We start from the raw sequence: 23,862 nt of genomic DNA on the forward strand, positions 1-23,862 counted from the left end.
CTCTTGATGGAAATGAATGTGATTTCCATCAAGAGGTGCACACATTTTTGGTCAAGATCTTGTATTGACAATGCAAGAGTCAGGCGCTCTGTAAAGTCTACTCCAGCACATCTCAAAGACTTTCAATGAATTTAGTGTTTGGACCTATTCATGTGTGAAAATGATTCTTCATGCTCCCTCCCAACCATTCTTTCAGTTTGAGCTTGATGAATCTTGACATTGTCATCCTGGAATATGGCCATGATGTGTCTTCCTACATGGTTGTTTAAGAAATGAAAAGCTACACACCCCATCAGTTAGGTTTAGAAGAACTATTGCCACACATATAACATGCTAGAAACATAATAATCACTGCAATAATGATCCAATCATAGACACTTAAAGCATCTGCCAATTTTAATCCAAACAGCAACTTTTTTTTCTTTTTTTGGCCGTGCAGTGAATGTCCATCCATATTAAGCTGGGTTGAGATTCAACTTTAAAACATCAATCAACAAATTAAAACAGGAGATCGGAAGATTGTTATTCTTTGTAATTTTAATTCCCATAATTTAATTAGTTAAAATGCAGACAACTTTCACAAAAAAAGTTCCAAAAAGAAAGAATACAGCAATACAGTACATATGCAGATAAGTGGGTTTGTTAAATCTAAAGCCCTGTCTTCAGATGGTACCAGACAGTTAACAGCATAGCATTCACTTCATCATGGAAATAGAGACGACACAGCAGGCAATCAGCAGGCCAGCAGAGGATTGGGCTACATTCTATTTTCAATTGCAGATAAGAACATGGAAACTTAAATGATATTAGTACACTACGGGAGGATGTCACTATAGGCTGCCAAGGACAGTTATGAAACCTTTTGTCATCACTCCGGTTGAGGATATGGATGATTTTGTTTGCGCAACTCCTACCAAGTGATTTCTTTGGATATGTCCAATTATAAAATGTCCATCAAAAAAAGCACAAAATGCCACTGAAGTTTTTGATCTAGCATAGTAGTGACTAAAATGACATTCTTTGTAACTCAGAGTCTGAACTAACTCTGTGGCCAAACTACTGCAGCCCAATGTTCAGTTACACAAATACCTGAACGCAGACAATTACGAAATTCAGCGCAACTCAAGTGCGCATCACATTTCCCAATGATATTGTACGGAGCCCTTAAAGGGACATAGTGAGGGGAAAAAATATGAGATGGGAGGACAAATGATGTCAATGCTTTTGCGTTCTGTTGTGAAATGTTTGCGCTCCCCAAGAAACTTTTGAGTTCTTTGCAAGCGAGCGCAAAGTTTCTTGGGGAAACGCAAAAGCATTGAAATATATATTTTTTTCCATCACCATATCGCTTCAGGGGTTTCGTACTTTAGAGGGAATTAGCGTAAATTGCTTTCAGATAAACTACTTTCTTGATAGAGCAACAGTCTGAAGAGAATTTAATTGAGAAATTTAAAGACAATTTTTATAGCAAATTACCTAGATGAAATATCATTTGGTTTAATGTTAGATACATTTGAAAGGCAACTTTAGGCAACACAAGAGCGCATGTGTGCTGGTCAAACGCAGAGCGTCTGCATTCGTGTACTAGCGTAAAGTGTTTCTGGCTTTTTATTTTCACTGCGCATGTGAATGATTTCGCTGGTGTGCCGCTATAAAACAAACCACGTCGTAGCAGAAAGGCTAATTATATCGCCAGTTTGATGCAAAATATCGGATGCAGGTTAGTAAAACGTTTCGCTGTGTCTGACTCTCAACGTTGGTAACGCCACTGCTGGTGAAGGTCCGATTGACCACAGTCTGGCAGCTCAATATTGCATTTCAGGGAAACAAAATTACAAAGGTATTCAACCTTACTTCTCAAAAAATAATCATGAAAAACTGTTGAATTTTAACAACTCGCAACCTCTCTCTCACGCAAGGGAGAGAGATGTCCCTGGGCAAGAAAAAACAATGGATATATGGAACCAATCCACATTACTAACACCTGTCAATCATCTTTAAGAAAATGTTCAGTGGTATTCAGCACTGAATTTTCTTATAATAGTTACTGGTACTTTCATATAATCGCTGCTCAGGAGCCCAGTTTACTCTCCATGTAAGAAGTCGCCACCTAGGTAAAACTTATATATGTAGAAAAATATAGTTTAATGAAATTTATATATCTATTCATTTCTTTTTTTTCTTTTTTTTTTTAATCTTATCCACCATGTAAAGTTGTGTACTACATGTAGCAGTGTGAGTAACACAGGATCATGATGGATCACACTGCTAAAACACAAAATGACATGAAACACCTTTGCACTATGCCTGGTTATTTCATATTTAATTTGTGATTAATAGTTAGTTGATTGGCATATTTAGGCAACTGCAATGAGTTATTCTACAATATGATTACAATGTAAACACCACAGTACTGAAGTTACTGTATCCAACAAACAGTAAAGCACAACATTACAAGGCAAATGGCCATTTAAGCATAGATTTGTTCTTGATGAAAAATAAAAACAAAATTAATACACACACACACACACACACAAAAAGAAACAGCAACACTTTGCATTGGTTCAAAGCCACACGTTTGTACAGTTTCCAAATCAGGTGACTATCCAGAGGCAGATTACGACGGTGTCTGACAAACATCTAAGCTCAGTTCAGCTGATATAGCATGGTCATTTTTTTGGATGGAAATCATGAGACTTTTTGGTTTCTTGTGGTGTCAGGGCCACAAATAGGTTGTTACATATTGACCTTTCATTTTATGACACATTTGTGTCTCTGAACCACATATTGACCTGATGTTAAACAAGTTCCTCTTCTGATAAAGCTCAATGTGATATCAGTACTGAAGGCTTAATCAGTGAGGCTGAATCAAGTAGCTGGATGCTGATATGAGATTCACCGATAGCCAGACCCAGCATCTAATACTGCCTCTCTCAAAAACCATCTATGTGAACTGGTTAAATCTACGTTTGTGTGTTTGTGCTGGTTTTATGGGTTCACCCACGTGCCCATTAGGGGATTTTGGCTGTTTCGGCACATACAGGTTTTTATATTGGCATCATCCATTGGGCTCAAAGAACATTTTATACTAGGGCTAGACTGAACTACTAGCATCCTTTATATACTTTCTGCAATACAGAGACAAACTGATCTCTTTTGTTTGGACATCATTTAGATTGTTGTAATTACAAACACGGTCAAAGAGTTTGGCAATTAAACTTGATCAGCAGAATCTTTGGCTATTTTCCAAAAAGGGAATAAAATCAAATTAGTTCAAATCACCTATTGATATGTATGGATAAAAAAAAAGCTGAATATTTGAAAGTTTACATTGAATACCTAAGATATGCTCCTTGATCCCCTCATTAAGTTTTAACATATTTAAAATGATGCTGAATTCCTAATATTTCACTGACATGGGAATCTTCTAGGTTAGTCGATTGGAGAAAAAGTGGTAAATCGTTTATTTTAAGTTATTCTTGATATACCCTGACAGGATTATGAATGTAGTGTCTTGTCATAGGAAAGTAAATGTTTAATATTTGATCATTTTCATATGCTTGGAAGAGCATACGTTTCATGCAACTACCAAACCTGGTCTAAAGTCTCCTTATATGTAACAATATAAGACCTCCAAATAAGACATAACTAAAAATCTAAAATCCAAAGCTGAATATATACACAGTAGAAATTATAGTAGTATACATAGTTCAAAACATGATTTTGTCTTCACACCTTTGTTTTTTAAAAAAAGGTCTGAATGGTAACATATCGGAAAAATAAATACAACAATAAAAGAACAGGGAATTCTTGCACATTATCCACTAGAAAAATTATTAATCTTATAATATGTCATGTATTATGAGATAGCACAGTTTTGTCACTTGTCTTTTATGTGGCATAGAGGGTTGACTGAGGTATGATTTTAGCAATGCAGCTAACGTAGGTTTTGAACAGCAGGATGCTTCTCAGTGTCATTTACGCAGAAGTTTGATGTTTCAGCGAATGGCAATAAAGGTGCGGTTATAACACACCACAAATGGCATATTTCAAAACATTACATTTAGAGGCCCAGGAACAGTTAACTATATTTTGTGCCAATATACTGTGAATTGTGCCATAAAAGTCCCGTTCTTCATGTACATATTTTATGTGAGATTGGCAATTGCAACGGTTACGAATGCACTGAGTATGTGCACATCTGTCCAGTTCTGGCTACTCCTTTGAACATGTAGGACCACAGATGTACGAGAACTATTTTTTTGGAACTTTGAAAATGTACCATTTCATATCACTGAGTCAAAGACCTTGCGGTTTATGGTAACATTTCAACAAAACAATAGAAAAATGAAACGGAAATAAATACTCTTGACAAGATTAAGGATATTTAAGTCAAAGGATTCTGGACGCTTTTCCAGGCAGCATTTGAAGACTCTCCCTACCCTCTGGTTGTCCCCTTATATCATGATATTGAATTTTTTTTCTGTCTCTGTCTCTGTTTTATTTTTTCATCATTACCCTCCTATACCTCCTTCTCTCTTCTCCATTTCCAGTCTCAGACGTAAGGCAGTATGCCGTAGACGAACAGGGCCATGACAGCAGCGCTGAAGAGGCCTGCTACAGGGACAGTGACAAACCAGGCCAGGAAGATGTTCCGGAAGAGACGCCAGTCCACAGCCTTCTTAGAGCGGATCCAGCCCACCGCCACCACTGAGCCCACCTGTACCCACAGCAGAGGCAAAATCAGCAGTAGCACGATATACAAACATGAAATGAAAGCAATAAAACATGGATTTCATCTTTCAGATGGGGAACCAGGGATTCAATATCTATGGAATGTATTTTGTTATTCCTGAAGGCTTTTTAAAGACCCCATGAAATCACAATCGGAGTTTTATGTCCTGTTGAATCAGGATGTTAGATTGATGCATATTACAGTGTTCACCCCATTATTATTATACATATTTTTGTGGTCAAAAGCGCTGGGGGCAACATAGCTTAGAAATTGAGACATCTTGTTGTTAACAGACTGAAATATATCAAAATATGATTTATATCAAGATGTAATATATAACAATATTTACTATATAGAAATTATGTTTAAAAGGCATAGTTCGCCCAAAACATAAAATTCATCATTTACTCACTCTCATGTCATTCCAAATAGGTAAGACTTTCGTTCATCTTTGAAACACAAATGCATATATTTTTTAATATCCTCTCAGCATGTTTGTCACTTCAACCACGCACGTATAAAAATACATCATAAAAGTAATCCATATTACTTAGTCTTCTGAAGGTACATGACTGTTTTATATGATGAACAGATTTAAATTAGGTTACATTTTGTTTTATTCATATATAAATTTGGGTTGTTCAATTATATTTTAATTGGGTTTTAAGTATGTACACCCACCAACATCTGTTGCCATGATGTTTGGAATGACTTATCGTGAGAGGGGAAAAAAATGACATTTTAGTCGCATAACATCGGTTAATGGAAACGCCGTCATTTAGCAATAGTTTTTTAATCGACATTTAGCATTAAAGTTTTGCACAAATCTGTAATGGAAACCAGGCTTTTCTTTAGCAAACTGAATGTTCAGAAAGCCATCTAAAATTACTACTACAGTATATGGACCACATTTTATATAGCCACCACGAATATAGGGAATATTTGATATATCACACAATTATATATTATAGAGAGCATTTTACCAAACAAAAATGCTGGCAAAAGCTCTGACTAGCCAATACATGGCTTCAAAGCTAACAGACATGAGCTAAAAGCCAGAAAACTTCCATTTTGATTTCAAAGGGTCATGTGCTTAATATGTCTCCTGAATGCACTGACATAACAAAATACATGGATTTGATTATTAATTGTGCAAAGTACTGGGGTTAGTTAGAGGACACAAAGTACCACAAGGTTTGAAATTAAGCTTTCTTTTCCTTTATAAAATCTGGGTCAATCCTCAGTAAATTACAATTAAGCCATTTAACAAAGCCATTATCCTGCTCTGCATTAGTCATGTTCTCTTTTTGCTTGAAAGGTAAAGTCATGTCATGTCCTGCCTACCACAGGGCAGCGGGAGGAGTAACATTTCCATACATGCTGTGTGACTCAGTGGTGCTGGTGACAGGTGTTGTGCTAGATACAAGAGCGATCTGGCTGTTCTTATACGGTCAGTGTAACCGAAGCCTCCGTCACAGGGGGGACTAAATCTGGAGCAAAAGTCAACCCAAAGTCAACAACAGAGAATAAAAGACTTCAGGCCTTTAATTCTCCCATGACTTTCTTCAACATTTAAACCCCTTGAACTTCGCAAACTTCATGTAAGATGTAGCTGTGTTTGTCATGTGGGCCATGCAACTAATCCACGAATTCAAGCCAAGCATCATGACCTTTTTGTGAATTTGGTGGTATCATTTGTTTAGCAAACAAGCAACTCAATTTTTTGAGGCTTTAATCAATATACACCTGATGAAGATGAGACTCCTCCACAGCTGCCATGCGTTTGTTCCGGTTTTAAAATGATGCAATATAGGTGGCTTTACTGCACAAAACTCAACCAGAAAGGCCTGCCAATTCATGTTTTGGATGCTATGACACAAACATGACACATGCTCACAACAGTAATGCTGATAATTCGAAAACCCAAACTAGGGCTGTCAATCGATTAAAAAAAAGAAAAAAAGTATTAATAATATGTTGGAACATATGCGGATTATTTAATTAAATCAATATTTACTCAGAAAAGGCCTCAAATGAAGAATTCAAAGAACTAACATTAAAGATGTTTAAATCTTGATTTGTTCCCATATTTTCAACAACAACAAAATTATATATATATATATATATATATATATATAAACCCATTAATTAAACTTTATTAGAAATAAAACATTAAAAAAATGTGCTTAACCCCATACATGTTTGATAAAACAGCCTAAATTGAGCTGCTAGTCAATAACAGTGTTACTGTTAACTTAAAACTAAAACTACATTTTCAATATTGAAAAAGTTTGAATAAAATAAAATATAAATATTAGATGAAAAGCTTAAACTTAAACATTTCTAAGGTAGAAAAAACTAAAATGAATAAAAATGACAAAAGCACATAAATGACAATCTCCAATTAAAATGAAAATTGAAAAAAATAAAAATAAAACTAATTCAAAATATTATAAATACAAATAATATAATAAATACTACAATAGTTTATAAATAATAGTAAAATAATACTGGTCAGTAGGGGCTAGATAGTTTGAGACCAAATGTTGTTTATATAATTCCCATAAATTCTGCATTTGAATTGTTGCATATAGTCGCAAACTGTTGGATATAGGGTTGGGTATCGGGCTGAATTTAAGCGATTCTGATCCTACTTATCGATTCCGATTTTTTATCGATTCCCAGTTCAAGTCAAGTTAGGTAAAAACATTCATTCAAACATTTTGTTGCAGCAGATTTCCAAGAACAAAAATCATCAGCCTAAAGAACACTAACATTTTTCTGTGGTTTTAACAAAAATAAAAGCCATGAGTTTTGTGAAAATGATGGCAACTTTTCAAAAACCCTGGCGGGGAAAGAGTTAACATGTTAAATTGAAAGCCCTAATCCAAACTGTTAACATGTTAAATTGACAGCCCTAATCCAAATTAGCCTCTATCCAGTTTTTAAAGCACTAGAAAGATTTTACAAGATGTTTATAAATCTGAATAGAGGTCATGGAGTAGAATGAAGCCAAACATGCTTAAAGCCCTTGAATTACAAAGCATCCCAGCACACGCAAGAGAATACACAGAGGTCAGCTCATGTCCACTCCAGGGATTTGTAGAAACAATAAGTAAATAGGATTATTTTGATTTAGATTTTTGACTATAGGTGAGGTTGCTGGACTGTCAGCTGAATGTGAACAGTTCAGGCTGTTGACCTATGGTAATGAGGAAAAATTAACTACTTTTAAATGGCATCACTGCAAGTGACATGGTGTGGTTAACACGTTTAGTATCTCAACTGAAATGTATGCACTACACAGTAACTTTAAAAAACATACAGACTTCGATTACTACCTTTTCTTTAAAACAACTTAGTAGATGAAAAAAGAATGAATCAAAAAAGTGAATCAAAGCTGCAATCATGGAGTGACATGTTTTGCAGAGGTGAGCACTGATTGGCTGTTCGGTGATTATGCTAGTGAAGCTATGGGGTGGAGTTTAGCACTACCAAAGCTTCACTACTATACCAATACCTTGCAGTGGGTGGAGCTTATAGGAACGCCCACATTTGAGGCAACAAGCACTGTTAGAGCGCTCATTACTTCAATGCAAAATCCACTGTGACAAATGACAAGACAAAGACAAACAACAGATAAAATGTAAGAGACAGGCATAGCATGGAGCAAGACACCAGTGGCCCCGAGCATACGTGGACAAATACACAGCGACATGCCATGAAACAGATGAGGAGGGGACAAAGAGATGATGTGGTGAAGCACAATCCTTAACACAATAAATAAACACAACAAACACAAATCTGTGAAGAGAAGACAGAGTTATTTCATTCTGTATGCACCAAGGCCACGTGTGAGAGAAGAGGGAGTACTCGTCTTTATTTCTAAAGGGTTTGAGAGAGCCGCTTTAGCCTTGATGAGAGGGTTCATTGTCCCAGAATTGACATCAGTGCGCAGTAAAGTTGATTTATAACCATCAGAAACCATGACCGAGCCAATGACATCAGTAACTGGATGACTCACCTCAGAGAACCTAGGGTGCCTGCCAGAGTAATCGTGATTAAAAATAAATGCAACAAATGTCAGGAAAAAGAGGTGCTTGACCTTCAGAAAATGTTGCTCATCCACTTCAGGTGGTAAAACAACATATTACATGAGAAGCTTTATTTTATATTTATTAAATACGTTTTGGAGAATTTTTTCAACCTGTTACTAAAACATAGGTAATTTTGTCTAAATTATGTCTAATAATGCAGATTTATAAAATAAAAACATTTATTTCATAATTTAAACGAATAATTTAAATAAGAATAAGACAATGTTTGTTGGCAGTTATTGACCAAGTTATTTCAGTATTATTTATATACTATTATAGTATTTTTTTTAAATATATTTTCAGCTTTCATTTTAATTTTAGTTTAAGTTTTTGTCATATTATATGCTTTTTTTCTTTAAAATATTTAGTTTTAATTCATTTTTTATTTTGGTTGTAGTTTTAGTGAATTTAGTATTTCAACTTAAACTTTTATTTCAGTTAGTTCCTGAGACAACATTTCTAATATTAAGTTTAAGTTTTAAAGATTTCAGTTAACAAAAGCTATTTTTAATAGTTTTAGTTAAATAACAACACTGATTATTGATCAACTTATATTTCCCATAAATAAAAGAAAAGTATTGAAACAAATTCTTCTTACAGTACCTTAACTTTAATTACAGGGTACAATGGACGAATGCAAATCAACAATAAAAGTCTAATTTAAATTTTCTAAATGATTTATGCTTGTGGTAATTCAAGCTAAATAAGAATTTTCTACAATTAATTATAATTGTAAAATTGTATCATTGCATGATTTTAAATGTTAATATATACAGGATTAATTTTGAAACTCCCAACAACTCATACCATGTTCATTTTATGTTATCTAATAGTTCTTGTTCTAAGTACAAGTGATTTGTGCGTTTATTGTAGCAGGACAGCATCCTATTTGTGGATAGGGTGTCAAGTGTTGCTGTTCATCATTATTTGTGATTCACAACAGCATCATATGCTGAAAGCTGATTTCGGCAGCTCTTGTTCCCTGTACAAACAGACAGTTCCCTCCTCTCTCCGGTGGCGTGCACACAATAACCTGAGGGGGCCAGCTGGGGTCTGACCCGATCTTTACCTTGCAGTGTGTCGTACTGATTGGAAGTCCGATATTGGACGCCAAAACAACAGTGAGCGCAGAGGCCAGTTCAATAGTGAATCCACTGCGGGGGGAGGGCAACAGAACACAACTTTATACAGTTACACCTGCATTTAAACCAGTTATGACAATGCATGCCACTGAGAAAGGCCGGTACACACGTACAGCACGAAGGTCTAGAGGAGCAGAAACATTTTAACAGGCATGCAAGAAGTCCACGAGGAGATGAAGGTGGTGTAGTAACAAGAAAACAAGGTTGACAGGTTTTCTGTGAGTATGTGCCTATGAAATGTGTGCGTGAGGGAGAGTAAACGTGTGTGCATGCATGCAGGTGGAAACAGCGGCAGCCTTGTGGTGATTACGGTTGTGCTGAAATTGTGCTGATAAACTCTCCTGTGGCCTCTTAAAACACACACAGACAGCAGGAACACGTGGGTAAGATATGCACTGTGCACAAACAAGCAGACAAACCATCCACAAAATCATGCAAACCCATCTAAACAGCAACTTTTGAAATAATGCATATTGCAGGCAGTTCACTATCCCAGGGTAAAGTGCCCCTATTATGCTCTTTCGAATATTAGCCTACCTGTCATGCAGTGTGTACTATAGCTGTTTGTGAATGTAAAAGATCTGCAAAGTTTCAAAGAGCAAATAAATGGAGTCATTGTCTCCCAAAAGAAAGAACCGATTCTGAACTGTGTGAAACGAGCCATCAGTAATTACAGTCTTAAATCCTGCACAAATCTATTTAGGTTTGTAACAAATTTGCATAATGCCAGCCGATGGTCTTCACTGTCTACCTACGAACCACGATTTTCTTTGATCTGCCCTCAAACACAACTGTAATAGATTTAACAGGGAAATATTATGTAATTTTACTGTAAAATACTGTTAGTGTACAGATTTTGGATTTAAGATTTTTACCGTAAGTTTAAGTCCGGTAAAACCTTTTTTACCGTAAATTTCAGGATTTTTTTTTTCATTGTGCAGTTGTAGCTGAGATCTGAAAGAGCTTGGTTTGTGTTATCAATAGGTAGAGAAGATGCTGTTTGCAAAAGCAAATCCACTTTGCATGCTTTTCCAAAGCACAAGAACTCGTACTCAAATTGATACGGTAATACCAACACTATTATTACTGTCCTTATCACTGTGTATACAAATGGTGAAATTCAGATAATGTAAATGGGCATTTAGTTTCTGATACATACTGTAAGCGGTAGACCAATGGCAGATGGCAGACTGGGCCATCTGACCAATCAGAGCAGAGTGGGTTCACGAAAAGTAGAGGCTAAGAGAATCCTTTATTGAACCGTTTCAGACACTGAGAAAAGAGGTGGAGCTGCAATGTATATTATTATGAGAAAATGAAAGTGTTTTTTGACCTTGGATGCATGTAAACCTATTGAAGGAGACTTCCAAAACAAAATTACGAACCTTTTAAATAGCATAATAGGGACACTTATTAAGATTAAAAAATAAAAAACCTTCTTCCTGTCAACAAACATTAAAGCCAAGGAGCAACCTGACAGATGCTGAGGTCATGCTGATTGTTATTTTTGTGAGCTTTGCGAGGGAACATGGCCACCTGATCCACAGTCACTTAGTATAGACTGGACTGTCATGCAGGATTATAGAGTGACCCTTCAGGGTGAAACAACTACAGTCACCAACACATATTTCCAGAAATTGCTAATTTGCGAGCATTTCAATATAATTGACAAATAATAATGTCAAAAATGGACATTTTTGACTAAAAATGACAATCCCAATTAAGTTTCATGAATTTTCTTTTTTGCTAAAGTTGTTACTATAATTTTTTTTATTAAAATGACCAATGCTATAATAATGCTACATAACATTATTCTACATTATTCAAGTTGTTTTTCAATGTAAATAAAAAAATTCATTAAAATTCCTGCCACTTAAAATATTAAAGAGAAAAAGGCAGAACATTTAATAACAGATAATTTGATATAGAAAAATAAATAAATTGTGCCATGAAATGATCAAGGTTTAATGGCATCTAAGGCAGTGTTATTTTAGTATCATTGGGATACTAATATAATTTCTATTTTATATTAGTTTTTATTTTATATTTTCTTTTTCCTTTTTAATTAACGTTGGTACATCAAGTTAAGCTAAATGAAAATGAGAAATATTTACTTTGCAACTAGCTGAAATAAAATAGCTTTCAGTTTATAACGTTTATTTTATTTCAAGTAACAAGTTTTTTTTTTTATGGTTTCAGTTTTAGTTAACTACAATAACCCTGATCTAAGAAAAAAAAACATGTAAGTGATGATGGATACAGTATTGACAGTAAAAAAAAAAGTAATGTTCACCGTTCACGGTAGCAAGATTCTCGTGGAGAACCAATAATGCACAGATAAAATAATTTCTAAATTTAATACTTTAAACATAATACACTATTTTGGAGCTTAGATGTTATTAGTAAGTAGTAGTCAACAGAAAAATAAATTTGCCTAGTTTCAAAGCCTCATTTAAAATGATCATCTTTGGATTCGGTTTTCGGCAGAATGTCCAGAAAGTTTCAGTTTTGAGCAAGTTACATTTCAGTATATCAGTGTATAGTAATCACAATTCCTTAACAAGCATGCTTATAAAAATGATCTGAAGCTCATTTTCTCAGAACAATGATGAGATTTTTTATAGGGTAAAATCTTTTGTTCTTATAATGAACTCAAGCTCATTTGTTTTTGACAGTGTGTCTTGTTACTAAGAGAACGCAAGGTCGTTGAGGCCGTGTGTACAAGTGTCTTGCTAAATTTAGCAAACCCAGGCAGTTCTGAGTGAAGGGTGTAAAACAGTGACCGCTCTCTTTAAACTGCCTTTATTCTAAAGTGTGTTTAAAATTTAAATTACGGTCATTCTGCGGTGATATTTAACCGGATTTGTGGTGGCAACACAAAGAGGGATTGAGGGCAAGTACCCAAACGAGAGAGGAGAAAAGCCGATATACAGAACTAATCTAGCAAGATTTCAATATCAGATAAACTGTTGTGACCCTGCTGCCAAAGCACATGCTCCGTTTCTGTAGTCTACAATTACACCCTTCAGCACTGCTTTAGGACCAAGAGGAAGGTTTCAGTTCTGTCAGATTTTTACACCAAAACTGGTCCTCCCCTTCTGCTATTTTCCACTTGCTACAGGAAAAGATGGACAGCTTTTGTATTGTCAGAAATAAATAAAACATGGAAAAATGGTGTGTTTTTGGCATGGGTTTGGCACGCCCACCACAGGAGGACACTTACATTAAGTCTGCTGTATACTGTAAAATTTTTCTGTCCTTTCTAATTGCTGCTTGTTAGAATACTTAATATAAACCCAGTGAGATCCTGTGAAATAAGGGATAAGTGAGGGATAGTGAAGGGATAGTGAAAATTACCCCATGATTTATTCACCCTCAAGCCATCCTTGGTGTATATGACTTTCTTCTTTTAGACAAAACTAATCTGAGTTATATTAAAAATATCCTGGCTCTTCCCATCTTAATAATGGCAGTGAATGGAGGATGAGATTTTGAAGCCCAAAAAAGCACATCCATCCATCATTAAAGTAATCCACACAGCTCCTGGGGTTTAAAAAAGGTCTTCTGAAGAGAAGCGATGCGTTTGTGTAAGAAAAATATCCATATTTAAAACTTTATAAACTAAAATAACTAGCTTCCGACACACGGCCGTACGTTGATTTATAGCGAAAGAGTAACACTTGACCTGACGTATTGACGAAAGCAGAAGCGCAGAGGATAGAGCAAAACAAAACACCAGTCACGAATTAGAAGTCTAAAACGAGAATTTTTAAAGGGGTCATATAATGCCATTTTTGTACAAGCTAATATGATTCTTTAGGGTCTAAATTAAAAGTTTGTAATATACTTTAATAAAAAATTCTCATTAGTATTGTAAGAAAACACTCATTTTACCTGATCAAAAACAGCTCTGTTTTCAGCACGCCGTTTAAGTGCATGTGTCTTTAAATGATAATGAGCTTTGCTCACCCACTCTGTTCTATGGGGTGTTTTGCCACAACAACACACGTGGAGTGTTGCCTTGACAACAGTTGAGGGTATATTTTGAAGAATGGCAGCGGGAGTCTCTGAGGACATATCTGTGCAACCGTATCAATTTGAATCGGAGTTGGAAAACAGGAAGTTTCTGAATGGTTGGTTAATGTAATGTCACTTTGATCTATCTTCGTCTGTACTGGCAGGGTAGAGAAGTGAGATACGAACGCTATGCGTTTACTGATGTATACGTTAGTTCATTGACAGATTGATGTTACAGCTAATGGTCATGAAAAACTTTTATCAGGTAAATGTAGTCTTGTCAGTGATGCGTAACGTTATCTATGCAGTGTTAGGTACAACTGTCAGGGCTGAAGCACTAAAGTTTTACTGATCTGTTTAAAAAATAACCTGTAAGACTATGACACTGTGAGACTATGACAGTCATAAACAACACATACTCAGACAGGAGCTAATACCTTTTTCAATGATCTCGTTTATAAAGCAGTCTGGTGAAATGATTTGCGCAAACATGAGAGCATTGACGTTGATCGTGGGGAATATTCCCTTCGAAAACAAAACTCAGCCACTGCGTCTTCAGCGGTTCGGATTTAGGAACATCAAAATGACTGCTGTGTTCGTTATTATACCCAAGAACAGAACACCACAACTGCTCATAGACAGTGCTCCAGCGTATGAACAATGACGCTCGGACTATGATTGACAGCTCGCTCACGAGCGAGGGCGGGTCTGTGTTGAAACTCTGCTGTCAATCAACAATCGTGGGAGGGGCGTCCGACCGTGTGACGTCACACGGTCGAACGGATTGATTTGAGAGAGGGGAAAACATATGAAGATTTAAAAAAAAAAACACTGGATGGATTTTTATCATTTTATGATGGTTGTGTTGTGTACAGGCACTGCCAACACACATTTCAGTACAATCAACTTGTAAAAGTGCATGTACCATTATATGACCCCTTTAAAGAGAAATGTTGGAGGATTTCAATAAGAGAAGAGGAGCTTAAGTTTGTTCCCCAACCCTATTAGTTTGAACCGCGAGAGGCGTCGAAACTTCGCGTCAGGGGTTACTCTATTGGCGTAAGTCGACTTGTGCAGGCCGTGTGTCGGTAGCTAGTTATTTTAGTTATTAAAGTTTTAAATATGGATATTTTTCTTACACAAACGCTTCGCTTCGGTTCACAAGGCCTTTATTATCCCCCGGAGCCGTATGGATTACTTTAATGATGGTTGGATGCACTATTTTGGGCTTAAAAATCTCATCCTCCATTCACTGTCATCAGGGCCGACGGAAGCGCTGGGAAAACAGGGCAATTGCCCAGGGCGCCAGACACTAGAGGACGTCGCACCATGACGCGCATGAGCGTCTCAAACTTAAGAACTATCTGCGGCTACGTTTACATGCAACCAAATAATCCATTAGTAAAAGTAATCGGATTGGCGGCTCAATCGGACTGAAAAGCCTTCATGTAAACTCCTTAATTGATCCGATTGAGCTTGATGCGAATAAAATTTCAATCGGATTGAAAGGGGTGGTTTATTCCTTTTCTAATCCGATCGAGAGAACATGTAAACACTCGATCGGATTGAAAACCGAAACTGAAAGGACTGTGCATGTGCAATAACGTAAAAATAGTGCAATGACGTATGACGCGCTGAACGAGCTGTTCTTCCTTTTGAATAAAGTGTCATATAAATGAGTGTCCCGTCATTCTAAAATTCTCCTTTCACTCAGTGTCTGTGAAGGGGCGCAGGACAACGTCCCACCAGTCCTTGTTTCGGATTCTCATCCACATATCAATGTAAGCATGTCAAAAAAATCTATTACCATTTGCTGGTGACATATAAACACGCACATCAACCCGATCACTTTGTTTAGTGTTTATGTAAACACTACGTTTGGGCTCATCAATCGGAATAAATTCAGTCCGATTGAAACAAAAGGTGTGCATGTAAACATTTCACAAGTTTGTTTGAATTTGGCCGAAATTTCAATTGAGCACCCAATCTGTCGCAAATTGGATTACTCCAAGATAATTGAAGAGTTCGCAGCAGCCAAAGCAAGACAGGTCTTCATTTAAATGGTGAGTCAACTGTATTAATTCATTACACCTGTCTTAAGTCAACAGTAGGGGTCAATGTGAGATAAATTGCCATTTTTTTCTCTTAAAAATTTGAGCATAGGGGGCGGCATATTCTTATTTTGCCCAGAGCTCTGAATCGTCTTCCCCCGGCCCTGACTGTCATTATAAAGCTTGGAAGAGCCAGGATATTTTTTAATATAACTCCAATTGTATTCGTCTGAAAGAAGAAACTCATATACACCTAGGATAGCTTGAGGGTGAGTAAATCATGAGGTAATTTTCATTTTTGGGTGAACTATCCCTTTAGGAAGACTTCTTACACAGCTGGATTAACCATCACATCTGCATGCAACAGAAGCCCACACACCAATCATCATGCACAAACGTCATGCTCTCTGCCAAAAAACTGATCTCACCTAGAGGGGGTGATGGGAGTGAGGTCTTTGCCCATTGTTTGAATGACACGTCGACCCCAAACCCACAATCCAGCACAGATTCCCAAGCCGCCATAGAACAGCAGCCAGATCGGTGTGGCCGCTTCCTGCATCACCCCACCCTGGTCGTATATCAGCCACAGGGCCACCAAAGGACCAATTGCATTACTGCAGAAAAGACAAAACACAGAGGAAAATTTCTACAATGAGAATACAAACTGTATGGAGATCAAGCCATGTGGTCTATAAATCAACAGATTGCTTTAACTCTGCTTACTCATGATTACTTTTTTACCTTGCAGTTCCTACAAGTACCTACAGTTCAAGTTTGGGTTGATAAGATTTTTGTAACATTATTATTGTCATTGCTGTCACTTGATTGATTTAATGTGTCTATAATTTCAATGTCTTCTACAGCATCATAATATTTTGTGCTATCAGAGGTGGTAATTTTTTTTAATAAATTAATTTGCCCCCCCAAAACTAGTAATAATTCAAAATTATATGAATGCACAAAGAAATATAATTACTATAAAATATGAATAAACAACTATTATTAGTACTAAATTTTCAGTTTTTATATATAGTCAGTCAAAAGTTTAGAACCATTATTATTTTTTATGTTTTTGAAAGAAGTCTCTTATGCTCATCAAGTCAACATTTATTTGATCAAAAATACAGAAAAAACATAATATTGCGTAATATACAATGGGAAATAATGGTTTTCTATTTTAATACACTGTCAAATATAGTTTATTTCTGTGATGCAAAGCTGAATTTTCATCAGCCATTATTCCAGTCTTCAGTATTACATGATCCTTCAGAAATCATTGTAATATGCTGATTTATTATCGAATTTGGAAACAGTTGTGCTGCTTAAGGCTTTTTTTATAACCTGTGATACGGATTCTTTGATGAATAAAAAGTTTAAAAAAGAACAGCATTTACTTAAAATAGAAATCTTTTGTAACAACATACACTACCGTTCAAAAGTTTGGAGGAAAAAATGTATACTTTTATTTAGCAAGGATGTGTTAAATTGATTTAAAAAAAGTGATAGTAAAGATTTATATTGTTAGAAAAGATTTTGAATAAATGATGTTCTTTAACTTTTTATTCATCAATGAATCCTTAAAAAAGTATCACTTATAAAAAAAATTAAGAAGCACAACTGTCTCCAATCAGCATATTAGAATGATTTCTGAATGATCCTCATCATGTGACACTGAAGACTTGAGTAATAGCTGATGAAACCTCAGCTTTGCATCACAGAAATATATTCTATTTTAAAAGTATATTCTAAAATATATATTCTAATATTAAAATAGAAAACCATTATTTTAAATTGTAATAATATTTCACAATATTACAGTTTTTCCTGTATTTTTGATCAAAATAAATGCAGGCTTGATAAGCATAAGAGACTACTTTCAAAAACATTATGTAATGTTTCCAAACTTTTGACCGGTACTCTCTATATATAAGATGTTAACAGCTGAAGTTAGCCTAAACACATTGCCACATCTCAAGTCTTAACAGTCTGGGTATGTGCCAAATCATCTGTAGAGCCGTGAACCAGATCTGTGGCACTCAACTGAGGGCTTGTTCTCAGGACACACTAATGCTGTGGAATGTGAAAAAACTATGCAAATACAGGTCTTATTCTGAACTCGCTAAATCACAAAGCATACTAAAAAGCAAAAATACTAAAAAGAAAATACACACTGAAACATAAGTAACACCTGTCGTAGGAAAAAGAATCTTGGTTTTGAAACCAAAAACTACATCAAGTGGCATACCTGACATCATTCCCCCCGTGCGCAAACGATCCGAAACAGGCGGTGAGGATTTGCAGGAAGTGGAAGAGCAGGTAGACTTGAGCATTGTCCTTCTCTTCCTTTTCCTCATCAATGCAGTCCTCCAGCACACCTTCAGCAGGGGCAAGGGGCTCCCTTTTATCGGCTGCCAACTTCACATCCACATCACCTTCCTCTGCTTCAATCTCGGCCTCCGCGACCGCGTTACAGTAGCTGGAGTAGCTGTCATATCGCAATCGCTTCTTGGAATAGAAGACGCTGTCGCCCACTAGCTTCTCGCTGTCCTCTGGAGGAGGGGCGCTGGACTCCGACCGTATCAGGGGTTGCATAGGCATGCCGCAGATGGCCGCTGTGTAGCACGTGTAGCTGTTGTTGCGGCGAAGGTGACGGTAGTTGTTGTCAGTACGCGAGCCGCTGCGCTCGTCCTCCAGGCGGCCCAGGTGGATCTTGTGTAGGAGGTCCTTGTAAAGACCAGAGTCCTTGTGAACAGTGTGATAGACCTGGCCGTCGCTGCGCATGTGTCCGTCAAAGCTGAATCCCCCATTGGACACGGGTGACTTGAGGCAGCCGTTGGTCATGGAGTTGGTACGACCTGACATGAAAAAAACGAAATAAACAAACATATCAGGTCAGTGCAGGACATTTTTTTTCAGATGGAACCCATTAAAAACAAAATAACCACATCCTTTCACGTACCATACACTCTGCCGTTGGGCAGAACAGTGCCTCCATTAGCCAGACTGTTCAGCTCCCCTGTGGACTCCTCTGTCAAGGGCAGCACAGCATCGTTGCTGTTTTTCGCACCTGGGAGCTCTTTAAACACGGGGGCTTCCTCTTCCTCCTCCGGAATTTTATCCAAACTCTCATCAGAGATGCGGGAAAGAGCATGCTCTTTCTTCAGGCGACCTGTTTAGGGGGGAAAAAGTATCATTTAAAAATTAAGTATGGATGCACAATAAATTGGTTAACGCCCAATATTAGAGTTTTTTAATGATCGTATACATATTGGATATTTGCTTTACATGCTCATTTCCCTTATTGTTAAATTTACATTACCTTTGTAATCATCTAACACTCACTGAAAGTTACAGTATTTTTAAACTTTTAACGTTTTTTATTTTATCGTCTGAAACATGCTGTAACTAATATTTCAAAGCAACTTATATAATGCACATCAAGCATGCAAAACATTTAGATTTGTGCTGATTGAGAAAGGTATGCAAGCCCAAGATTATTTGTATAGCGCACATCCCAAATGCCGGTAGTTGCAGTTTTACTTTAAATAAATTTGTCTAGGCTAGTCATTTATAATAAATGTTGATTAGAATGAATTTGTTTAATACCTAATATTTTTCATTCCTTTTCTGTTCTGAATACCGTTAAATGTAAATTTGTTGTGGAGTAAGGGGAACTAAAATGCATGTATATAGTCTATAATGTTTGTTAAAAAAAAAAAAAAAAAAAAAAAAACACATTATTTCTGAATGTTATAATAAAATGTGGATTATATACCGACGTGACTTATCTATGGTGTTTTTTCCTCGTAATGCAACTTTAACCGGGTGTGACAGTCAGACGTGACTAATTTTCCAGAAAATACGGTAATCTTTAAAAACAATAATAATCTTTTCAAATATATATATTTTTTTCATACTGAACATTATAATGTACCATTTAAAAGATTTATTTTAGTTACTGTTTTATTTTAAATCTGCACTACCATTCAAAGGTTTGGGGTCAGTAAGATTAATATTATTACAAAATATGAATACAACATAAAATAACTATTTACTATTTTTAAAATATATTTAAAATGTATATTCCTGAGATATCAAAGGTGATCATGATCACATGATCCTTCAGAAATCGTTGCTGATTTGGTGCTCAAGAATCATTTGTTATAATTATAATTTTATTCAAAACAGATTGTGCTGCTTAATATTTTTGTGGAAATCATGATACAGTTTTTCAGGATTCTTTAAAAACTGACAGTAAAGACACTTATAATGTTACAAAAGATTTATATTTCAAATAAATGCTGTTATTTTGAACTTTTCTATTCATAAATTTAATGCATCCTTGTTGAATAAAAGTATTAAGTTTTTTCAAAAAACAAAAATCTTACTGACTTTTAATGGTAGTCTATTTAGACAAAATCGTATAGAATATTCGCTTATTGGCATCGGCCAGAATTTTAATATCAGTGCATCTCTAATCAACAGAATGTTCTTTGCCGAACAGACAGGGAGGGGGGAGTAGGCAAGCTTTGTGAAACTGGTGAAAAGCTGAAAATTAAAAGCAGCATTTACAAGATTACAGTGAGAAAAACGAGCAAGCAAACATAATCACTGATAAACATGGATAATCCATGCGTGAAAAACTGTGATATCGGTATGATTACAAACCGGCTCTTTTAAATCAAGCAGTGATAATGAACAAGCACTTTATATTAGTGCCCCTCATATTTAATGCTAATTTGCTCTTTACTCATATAGAATTGATCCTTCTCAAAAGCTTAATAAATCAGATTTTTGCATGTGATTTCCCATGGGAAACCACACTATGAAATGGACCCTTGATCTGAAAACAAATTCAATAAAGCATGCATCAATTCAACAAAGCGCTGATCCTTGAGTGAAAGCAGTGCTTTAACATTACATTTCATTAGTGATTCATTTCATTACGGCACTTCTCTCAATCAAAACATGTGGGCAGCCAATCTTGCATTGAGAAAGGTACAGCGACTGCACAAGGTCCGTGTGACTCATCTGAAAAAATGGTGTTGTTTTCAAATAAACAGCTTCAGTTTATTTGCTTTTCATCAGTCGAACGCAACATGGGCCCACAAGCCAGAGCCAGCAAAAGAGAGTCTTTACATTACAGAGCGCCCCAGCAGAGCAGCAGATGTTAGGTAATTCCTTCCCCTCCTGATCTGGTGAAGATACCTCATGCTGAGTCACATCTTTGACTTTTTCCAAAGCTAGATTAGAAATAACATCTAACTTAAGATGGCCAGATGTCAAGTGCACAAACATGTGGAACACACAATTTCTGCAAATGTAGTTAGTAATTGTCCTCAGATAATTGATTCCTAATCGGAAAAAGAAATAGAACATTTAGGACAAACGGAACAGAGATCTAACACAAACACTCAAAGCCACTAGTCTGCGGGAGGGAAAAGGAAAAGGACAGTACGTACTTGCTATTTTTCTTCTCATCCAGGGGCAAACAAAAAACCAGACCACACCGGCACATACCACAGCGCCAGCCAAGGTAATGAGGGCAATAGCCCAGACAGGGAGCATCTCCAAGCCCAGTACTGCACAAAAAAGGAGAAGCGTGACACGGTCACACACTTCATTAAACTTTGCTGTGAGATTTATAAACAATCAAGTGAATATATTCTGAAAGAATGTGGAAAGCTATCTCAAGACAATGTGGCCTATTTAATGATACTTATTCAGTGACAACAAGCAAACTCAAGGCAGATCAAGGACGTCTCTCGGGTGAATGTGACATCATTTCAATACTGACTTACAGGGAGCGCCGGTGTACATGATGGAGAAGGTGTTGATTCCGATGGTCGAAGCGTAGAAGAGGGGCAAAGCGCGGAGACCATTGGGAACAGGGTCATCCTGTAATGGACAGATCGCAGAAAGAGCATCAACTCTGTATAAAACTACACAGATGTTATGAATAAAGACAAAACATTTCCAAAGTTACATTTAACACTCATTTCTTTTGTTTATACATTAAAGTCACTGTCATTCTTAAATAAAAAGTAGTTGTAATATTTTGTAGCATAAAAGAACCACTTTTATCTAAATTTTGTTGTGATTTTGTCATTATTATTTTTTGTTCTACTTAGCTTCAATTTATTTATTTCTAGTTTTAGTTTTAGTAATTTTAGTACTTCAGCTTAAAGGGATAGTTCACTCAAAAATGAAAATTGTGTCATCACTTACTCAACCTCGTGTTGTTCTAAACCTGTGTGAGTTTCTTTCTTCTGCTGAACACAAAAGATATTTTGAAGAATGTCAGTAACCAGACAGTTGATGGACCCCATTGACTTCCATAGTGGGAAAAAAAATTACTATGGAAGTCAATGGGGTCCATCAACTGTCTGGTTACTGACATTCTTCAAAATATCTTCTTTTGTGTTCAACAGAACAGAGAAACCCATACAGGTTTAGAACAACACGAGGTTGAGTAAGTGATGACACAATTTTCATTTTTGAGTGAACTATCCCTTTAAGCCTATTTTAGTTAGTTGCCATGTCAACATTTCTAATTTTCATTTGCAATTTTTTTAATCTAATATTTATATTTAAGCTTTATTCCAATTAGTTATTCCAATTAGTTTTAGTCAACAATAACAATACTGATTTAAATACTCTCTTAAAGGGATAGTTAACCCAGAAAATGAATATTTGATTATTATTTATTTAACAGGCAAAATGTCCAAGCTGCTCTTTTCCATACAATGAAGGTTGGGTTAAGCATCAAAACTACAAAAAAAAGTAACCAGTCTATTTCTGGATAAATTGAGAATCACTTTTTTTTTCTTTCTTAAAAAAAAAAAAAAAAAAAAGAGATCACGATTCTGCAACTAAACAAAATAACGTAATTAAACCAGACATTTAAAAAAAAAAACATTTTGTATGAATGATTAAATGACTTGTAAAGATTTCACTTGTTTACGGAATGAATCAGCGTTTTTGAACAAATCTCTTGAATTAATAATAAAAAGGCAAATACATTTTTTAACAGTCAATTTTTTCCACCTAGTGGTGTAACATTGTAATTATACAATCCTTATTTGAAGCGTCAAGCTACTTTCAAGAGGTGATTTTAAACGCTACCGTAGTGTTTATATAAAAAATATTAACTTTTAGCAAAATTCGAATTATTTTCGTAAATATTAGCAAAATTCGAATTATATTCGAATTCTAAAGGCAATACTTAATGTTAGAGGAAAAAAGTACTGTACGTCTCGTCTCCTATGCCCACAAGAGGACGCAAGCGAGAGCAATATGCAAATATAAGCCAAATCAAGCATCACATCTTTTATTTAAATGATTCACTTTTTAAAGTGCATTAACTTTTGAAACAATTGTTCTTAGATAAAATATAATTTCCTTAATGTGCATGCAAGGAAAATTAGGTTACAATAGTACATAAATCTGTGTAAGTGCATCAGTAACCTGAGAAAACAAGCTTCAACAGACAGCGTAATGTACTACATGAACACAAAATAGCAAACTGCCATTCTGAAACAATCCACTCACTACACATCTACATATTGTTCGTCAAAAACACCAGAAGGTCAACTTAATCTGCAGCGAGTGCCGAGCGCTTTTTGTTGACAATGTTTTCAGCTCTGACCGATGTGCTAGGTATGGTCAAGTATGGCGTTGCACGATTTTTGTCACCATTTGAGAGGGTTTTCGTCAGCAGTAAGCCTTTTTCCACCATTTCGCACCGCGCTGTAAACAAACCGCGTCAGTTACGTCATCATCATGTCTCGAGCGCCTCTTGACACCACAAGATCGAAAGC

At 36.0% G+C, this 23,862-nt stretch overlaps 1 protein-coding gene across 4 annotated transcripts in view; it reads right to left on the reverse strand.

Moving 5' to 3' along the window:
• Positions 1-2,423: 2,423 nt before the first annotated feature.
• slc20a2 (solute carrier family 20 member 2) overlaps positions 2,424-23,862 on the reverse strand; it is a 49,195-nt gene continuing 27,756 nt past the window's right edge. For all 4 annotated transcript variants that reach the window (XM_079896936.1, XM_079896939.1, XM_079896938.1 and 1 more), the window contains exons 5-11: positions 21,844-21,940; positions 21,505-21,624; positions 19,002-19,211; positions 18,288-18,897; positions 16,471-16,656; positions 9,902-9,986; positions 2,424-4,720 (exon numbers count right to left, since the gene is read on the reverse strand). In XM_079896936.1, coding sequence (XP_079753062.1) covers positions 4,556-4,720; positions 9,902-9,986; positions 16,471-16,656; positions 18,288-18,897; positions 19,002-19,211; positions 21,505-21,624; positions 21,844-21,940 — 1,473 coding nt within the window. In that variant the 3' untranslated portion in view covers positions 2,424-4,555. The remainder of the gene's footprint in view (positions 4,721-9,901; positions 9,987-16,470; positions 16,657-18,287; positions 18,898-19,001; positions 19,212-21,504; positions 21,625-21,843; positions 21,941-23,862) is intronic.

This window comes from Squalius cephalus (assembly GCF_949319135.1).
Source record: "Squalius cephalus genome assembly, chromosome: 16".
Classification (NCBI taxonomy): Eukaryota; Metazoa; Chordata; class Actinopteri; order Cypriniformes; family Leuciscidae; genus Squalius; species Squalius cephalus.